This window comes from Borostomias antarcticus (assembly GCF_949987555.1).
Source record: "Borostomias antarcticus genome assembly, chromosome: 15".
NCBI lineage: Eukaryota > Metazoa > Chordata > Actinopteri > Stomiiformes > Stomiidae > Borostomias > Borostomias antarcticus.
Genome location: NC_140248.1, coordinates 10,444,694 through 10,452,193, shown reverse-complemented (window position 1 = coordinate 10,452,193; position 7,500 = coordinate 10,444,694). Strand labels below are relative to the sequence as shown.

Sequence of the window (7,500 nt, the reverse complement as noted above, 5' to 3'; positions counted from 1 at the left end):
CCAGCACAGGGGGCGAAAAATCCTGTGGACTTTTGACGCCTGACGGGGTGCCAGGCGAGGTTCAGGGCAAAGGGGCGAGTTTAAAAAAGGGAGAGGCGGAGACAGGAGAAGCCAACTACTTCCTCCTCCCTTTTGCGTTCTCTGTGATACAGTATCTGTGTATTCTCTCGGAAATGAATGACTTTACCCCGCATGTCTGTCCCTCCAAGGCAGCGTCTTGTCGTCTCTGAAGGTACTGTTAGAGGGGAGTGCTTGAAAGGTTTCATAGTTTGTGAAATCCGACATCTGTTGAGGATTTAATTGGCGTAGAGAGCAAAAGGAATGTGTGGGATGTGCTAGCTAGGTATTGTGGTATGCTCAGGGTGGAATACGTACACACGCACAAATGCACATGGACAAACACACTCACCTGCTTGTAAAAAACACACACACACACTCACACACACGCTGGCATGCACGTACTGTACGTGCATGCACGCACGCACACACACACACACGCGCAGGCAGCTTCATGTACACAAACACACACACACACACACCCACACACACTCCTTTCTCCCTCATTTTTCCAGTGGTTGTCTGTCGCACACAACTGCATCTAGACCACAAGCTGAAAACGCCTTCAGGATATCAAATCCATGGTCTCTCATTTCTAACTAGGTCAACGCCTGCTCACAATAGCTGCATCCTCGCCCCCCCCCCCCACTGTCTCTCTCTCTGTCTCTCTCTCTATCTCTCTCTCTATCTCTCTCTCTATCTCTCTCTCTGTCCTCTCTCTGTCTCTCTCTCTATCTCTCTCTTTGTCTCTCTCTCTGTCTCTCTCTCTATCTCTCTCTCTGTCTCCCTCTCTAGTTTCTCCTCCTCATTTCGTCTCTTCTTCCAATCCAGTGTAAAACATTACAGGGTTGAATCAATATTCTTTAATAAAACATCCAGGACTTGGACACAGGATCTTTTCGCTTCACTCTGCTGAGTATTATAGCACGCCGCACACAGATCCATGCAATGTTTCACAAACACAATCGGAAAGGCAACTATTGTGACCGCACTGATAGCACAGCAATGTCCCGTTCTATGGACGGAGAGAACGAGAGGACCTGGACTTCACACACGCCCCGGCAACAGCGCGCGCCGCCACACGTCTCCCCTGCCCGAAGTTGGGAGCGAGGCTCCTTCCAGCGTATAGCGCTGCGGCCCCTTTCCCAAATAGCCTCCTCCATCATGTGTGACACAGAAATACCCTCCTAGCCACAGGCACTGCACACATCAGTCCTCATAAACGTTGACGACTTCTTCTCCACTCCCAGCGCTCCTACAAATTAGCATGATATTAGCATGTTATTAGCATGATATTAGCTCGGCCGACCTGAGCTGTAGAGCTGTACCAAGGCATTCGGTGATCCTTGGCTTCCTCCGCTTCAGTCTAAGGGAGAGAGAGCATTCCCCCAGAGAGAGAGAGAGAGAAAGAGAGAGTTCCCCCCAGAGACTGAGGAAGAGAGAGAGAGTGGGGGGGGGGGGAGAAAGAGCGATGAGTTTAAGTCTGAGAGAGAGAGAGAGCGAGTGAGAGAAAAGAGAGAGAGGGGAGAGAGAGAGCGATGAGCTACATGATAATGAGCTGTGTTGCTACGACTGCTACAACATCAAGCCTTGTCACTGTTCCTCAGAGCTGCGCTGAGCTAAATGGGCTAGAGCAGATGTTTAGTGAGCGGAGTCGCAAAGGAGACACCACGCCGGAGTCGCAAATATTTACAATGCATCTTTGATGTTACAGCTTCACTGTGTGTTCCCTCGAGTTCTCATTTGATCAACAAAATGGCGAGACTGAATAAAAGCGAGGGTTTTACTCACGATAATGTGGTTGCCTCACCTACCTCAGTTCGTGACCCCGTCATAAGTTACTGTGGAGAAGAGTGGCTGCTAGCTAACACCCGTGGCTCTTGGTTTCTGCTTATGTGTTGCCAGTGTCAAGGTTCCTCATCACATCCACCGGAGCCCTGTACGTCCTGGACGTGCAGATTGAGGACGGGCTGTATAACTACAGGTGTATGACGCGCCACCGCTACACCGGAGAGACCAGGCAGAGTAACAGCGCACGGCTCTTTGTGTCAGGTAAGGACGGCGCACGTTCTGGCAGCCGGTCGGGCTGTCACGCAAGTCTGGCGTGACGCTCACAAGAACCGGCCCGTTTTGTCCTTTGCTGGAGTCCCGGAAACCGGTAACCATCTCACCTTCGTCTTCGCCTTCTCCGTCCCCCCCTCCAGACCCCACCAACTCGGCGCCCACCATCCTGGACGGGTTTGAGCGCCGCGAGGTGATGGCGTCCCACCGAGTGGAGCTGCCATGCAAGGCGTCCGGTCACCCGGCTCCGAAGTACCGCTGGCTGAGGGACAACCTCCCGCTGGAGCCCGACGCGCGCTTCCGGCAGAGTGTGACGGGCCTGCTGGTCGAGCGGGCGCAGCCCAGCGACACGGGCAGCTACGTGTGCGAGGTGTGGAACAGCTATGGCAATGCCGAGGTGGTGGGGCAGCTGCAGGTCAAAGGTCAGTACCCCCAGGGACGCATGGGAATTGAAGTTCCGTGTGTGTCGAATAATCCTGTTGGGTGAATAAAACATGTTGTCTAGATAAGGTTTGATCTGGCAGTACAGTAATCAAAAAAACAGTTCCTGGTTTATCATGTGACTTCGTTTGAAGGTAGCCAATGAAATGTTTCCATCTTTTGACACCTCACCCAGAGCCCCTGAAGGCGGTGGTGAGCCCCAGGAAGGTGAAAGGCAGCGTGGGAAGCCAGGTGTCTCTGTCCTGCAGTGTGACTGGCTCCGAGGAGTATGAGCTGTCCTGGTACCGCAACGGAGAGCTCATCTACCCCGGGAACAGCGTCCGCATGACGGGGACCAGCCGGGAGAACCTGGTGATGGCGGGCATGGCCAAGAGCGACGGAGGAGCGTACCAGTGCTTCGCCAGGAACGGCAAGATGTCCGCCCAGGACTTTGTCCAGGTCATCCTGGAAGGTCAGTTGCCACAGCGGTCTGCAAGGACAAATTACTCACTTGTGAAAGAAAGAGGCCCTCTTAGAGCTTATAGTGCAAATTCATGGAGAACGAAGTGTTGGAGTGTGCTGTATGTTGCAGACGTATTTTTGGCGTACATGCTTACAGTATGTGCAGTACTTGTGTATGTCTGGCTGTGCACTGTACACTAATCCGTGTGTGTGTGTGTGTATGTGCGTGTGTATGTGCGCGCGTGTATGTGTGCGTATGTGTGTGTGCGTGCATGCGTGTGCATGTGTGTGTGCTAATGAGACCTGCAGTAAAGCCTTGGCCCAGCCCCTATTATTAGATTATCTGAACAAGGCTTGCATAAACTGGTGTAGCCAGAGCTCGGTTGCTGCGGCAACTGTCTCCCGTGGCCATGGACCAGTATAAAGAGGGTATTGATAATCTATAATGATGATGATGAGGAGGAGGAGGAGGAGGAGGAGGAGGGGCAGGAACCAGAAACCATTCCAAAGCATCTCTCCACTCTCTTCTCTTAGCACAGACTCACATGTATTTACATGTAGAATGAATGTATATGGGATGTGTCAAAAATTGATTGTTTGAGCTTATGATTATGATGCCATGATGCTCACCACTAGAGAATGTCAGGCATTCCTATGCTTGAGTTATCAGTCCTTTTAACAATCACAAGATATGAACCGCCTATCGTAGGCTATGTTCTCGACACACCTGTGCATATGGTCGAGTTAACCAGGCCTGATGCCTGACTACTGTATCCCAAAACCTCGTCTGACCTCCCCCCCCCACCTTGTTTCCCTGCAGACGGCACTCCCAAGATCCTCTCCTCCTTCAGCGAGAAGGTGTTCAACATCAACGAGTTTGTGTCGCTGGCGTGCACGGTGAAGGGGACGCCGGAGCCGCGGGTCATGTGGACGCTGGACGACGAATCGGTGATCCGGGACAGCCGCCACCGCATCTCGCACTTCACCAACGCCGAGGGCCACGTCGTCAGCCACCTGAACATCAGCCACACCCACGTCCCCGACGGCGGGGTCTACCGGTGCACCTGCAACAATTCGGCCGGGGCGGTCTCCTACCAGGCGCGAATAAACGTAAGAGGTGCTTGTCAGACCAGCTCCTCCAAAAAACATACACACATACACACGTTGTTTCTGTCGCTGTTACAGATGTTTTTTTGCTTTCTACATCGGGACTGTCTCTCTTGCGTTCTAAGGGGGACAAGGACTTGGAGTAGAGTGCCTGACTAAACTATCTCGAGCTTCGGGCGATGGGTTTTTGTGGTCGTGCGCCGTGATCTCATACCTCTGTCTGTCTGTAGACATTTAGATCTATTCACAACTCTACCCTTCGTTATGGAGGATGGTTCTTTTCCCCGACCCGTCTCCCCTCGTCTGTGCTGATCTTATCCTGTCGCTGTCACGGGTCTCTCTCTCCGGGTCTCTCTCTCCTCGGGTCTCTCTCTCCGTTAGCTTCCCCCCCCCCCCCCCGGAGGGCGCGGAGCGTGGCAGGTCGTCCCGCGTCCTTGTATAGCGCTCCCGTCGTCTGTCACCGGTGTCAGCGGTAACTTCTCTAATGCCCTGCTCCCTACCTAACGCCCGCTGATAGCTTTATACTGCGACGCCATTACCTTGATTTACAGTATCGGCGGCGTACGGCTGAGCAGAGGATCTGAGTCCAGCGGGCTGGTGCTAGCCCCGACGCCGGAGACCGGCGCGCTCCGTAGGAAGCCCCTCCCCACACAATGCAAAGTCATTGTATTAGAGAGTAGAGAGCGGATAGGGGGTGGGGGTGATGAGGGGAGGGGGGATAGCTAGGGCGGGGGGGGGGGGGGGGGGGGGGGGCGGGGGGGCGCATTATGACTCATTGCAGTAGTCTAAAACCCATTTATATTGGATGCTCACTCTAGCATGTTGTAGTGGGGGCTAAATAAGGGTGTTCTGAAAGCCGCAGTTCAGCAGGCTAGCTAGTGAGGAGATGAGCCCAGCGTCCATGGATGTTGGATGCAGCCGAGCGGTGACGATCAATCTCTGCAGGTGCCTTTGCAGAGACAGCGTAATGACTGTTTCTCGCCTCGTTGGCTCCTTAATCGCGCTAAAGGGAGTAGCAGCCAGGATGTCTGTGCACCACAAGTACACTACTAGTGTATTCTTCTAGTTAAACTGTCTTCTACTGTGTGGAAAAGAGCCAGTCATTTTCCCTGATAGGTTTGTGTTCTGGAACCCTATAGGTTGTTCTGTTGGGAAGGGGTGTGTCTGTGTGTGTGTTTGGGGGGGGGGGGGTTACTGCAGGACTGTGTGAGAGCACGAAGCATGAGTAATGGTTCTGATAATAGGTTCATGAGTGGAGAGTGGGAACATTGCGCTCTAATGCTTGTCAAAGGCAATCATGGCTGTGTGATGTCTAAAAGAGGGTGGAACTGGGTAATATTCACACAGAGAGACCAGAATAGGAGGCTGCATCCTCCACTACATATTATGAATATAAGTCCCAGTGACAAAGTGAGATTTCTAATTTGGTGTGGCTGGGTGAAGTCTGAACACTATGTACTCATTTGTGTTAATTGGAGATAGACTTTCTTGTCAAAGTCAATGTAAATCTTACTGTCTGTGGATGTTGTTGTTGCACTTATTAAATCAAAGTGATTTTCTGGACACCTCAGATATCTTAGTCAGGCACTCACCAAGTCCCAAATTTAACAAATGTATTTTTTATGTCTTTGAGAATGAATGGCGACATTCTGTATTAATGGTTGTCGAACACACTCAAACATCTCACACTTCAAAATATCCAACTCCCTCCACTTTGAAACCATTTTAAGAGAGGTATATCTCTTATGTGTCCTTTAAGGGCCTGCCAGTATACGACCAATGAAAAACCTCACAGCAATCGCTGGGCGGGACATGTACATCCACTGCCGGGTCATTGGCTACCCGTACTACTCCATCAAGTGGTACAAAGACTCCAATCTGCTCCCGTACAACCACCGGCAGCGCGCGTTCGAGAACAACGGCACGTTGAAGCTGTACGACGTGCAGAAGGACGTGGACGAGGGGGAGTACACCTGTCACGTCCTGGTCCAGCCGCAGCTCTCCACGCACCAGAGCGTCCACGTCAGCGTGAAAGGTACAGGAGGGAGGGGTCCACCTGAAGGGGAGGGGTCAACCTGAGGTCAACCTGCAGGTCATGGGGAGAAACACAGGCCTAGTCTGACCAAATGGATGTAGGTTTTGGGAATAAGCCTTGTCATTTCTGCCCAATCAGTGGCGCCCGATTCATGTGGTCGGCCAATCTAGACCAGCGCCAACGGCGCTGATTCAGACTATGTGAAATAACAACAACCCATCACGGCACTGAAATAACCTAGCAACCGCATCACCGAAGATTATTCTGATTGTGATCTTATTAATTGGCAATGTTAATTATTTTCTGTAGGCTACTACTTTGGCAACATAAGTGTTTCATCTGCCATACAAATAAGCCTATTTGAATTTGATTGGTTTAAAGAAATACAGCGTTTTTTCGCGTCGAGTCCAGCCAGACCTTTCTCCAGAGCTGGCACAGCCTAAACGAAGTGAGGAGGTAGGTCTGACTATGAGAGACTCGGCCTACACTGACCTTGGAACCCTCTCTTAATGAGAGACCAGGCCCCTACTGGGCACAGGTCCACACCCTGCCTCTCAATCTCCTTCTAATGTTGTGCGTTACAGTATGGTGCCCCGGCCTTCTCTCTAAGTCAAGTCCAACGCCCAAGGTCCCGTTCTTATTAGGTTCTACAGTTAAATAACCTAAACATAACACATACAGTATATGGAGCTATAGGTATTCCATAGACAGTGTCTACCCCCCCCCCCCCCCTCAGATACAGACACACCACCGTCATCGCTATCAGCCCATCTCCGCCTGACGTGAGTAAGCAGCCCTGCCGTGTGCCTGTGCTCCACTCCGCCGTGCCCTCCACTAGATGATGATAACCTCAGATGGCTCTCTTTCCTCAATGACGCTGCATAATTTGAAGGAGTGTCGGACGGATGCCCCCCCCCCCCCCCCCCCATTGCAGTTCCGCCAGCACGCTAACAAGGGTGAGGGGAGGGAGGGGGGGCGATCACGCAGTTGAGACAAAGGCGAGCCGCCACTCGGCTCCTTGGGCTAATTTGCCTGCGGGCTGTTTAGCATTCTGCCGCCGCCAAGGGGAATCCCCAGGAGCCCATTATGCCTAGTTTGTTGTGAATTAAATAAGCGCTGAAGTGCCGCTTATTCCAATGTTATTTTAAATCATTAATTCTCCAAAGCGTCTGTTTCTCACGATGGCTACAGTGTCCCCAGAGAGAGAGAGAGAGAGAGAGAGAGAGAGAGAGAGAGAGAGAGAGAGTAGTTACTGTATGCTGTGAGGGAAATGAGTGTTATTTTAGCGAGGAACTCTACTTCTCTGCATGGGGAAGTGTAATGAATTACTCTCCCACACCTGAAACAGCGGAGTCCGC

The 7,500-nt window shown here is 51.9% G+C and overlaps 1 protein-coding gene across 2 annotated transcripts in view; it reads left to right on the top strand.

The window, feature by feature from the left end:
* dscama (Down syndrome cell adhesion molecule a) overlaps nucleotides 1-7,500 on the top strand; it is a gene marked incomplete at both ends in the record, with an annotated part of 81,809 nt that overhangs the window by 45,294 nt on the left and 29,015 nt on the right. For both annotated transcript variants that reach the window (XM_084450462.1, XM_084450463.1), the window contains 5 exons: nucleotides 1,963-2,109; nucleotides 2,262-2,540; nucleotides 2,735-3,010; nucleotides 3,821-4,117; nucleotides 5,867-6,142. In XM_084450462.1, the coding sequence (XP_084306588.1) occupies nucleotides 1,963-2,109; nucleotides 2,262-2,540; nucleotides 2,735-3,010; nucleotides 3,821-4,117; nucleotides 5,867-6,142 (1,275 nt within the window). The remainder of the gene's footprint in view (nucleotides 1-1,962; nucleotides 2,110-2,261; nucleotides 2,541-2,734; nucleotides 3,011-3,820; nucleotides 4,118-5,866; nucleotides 6,143-7,500) is intronic.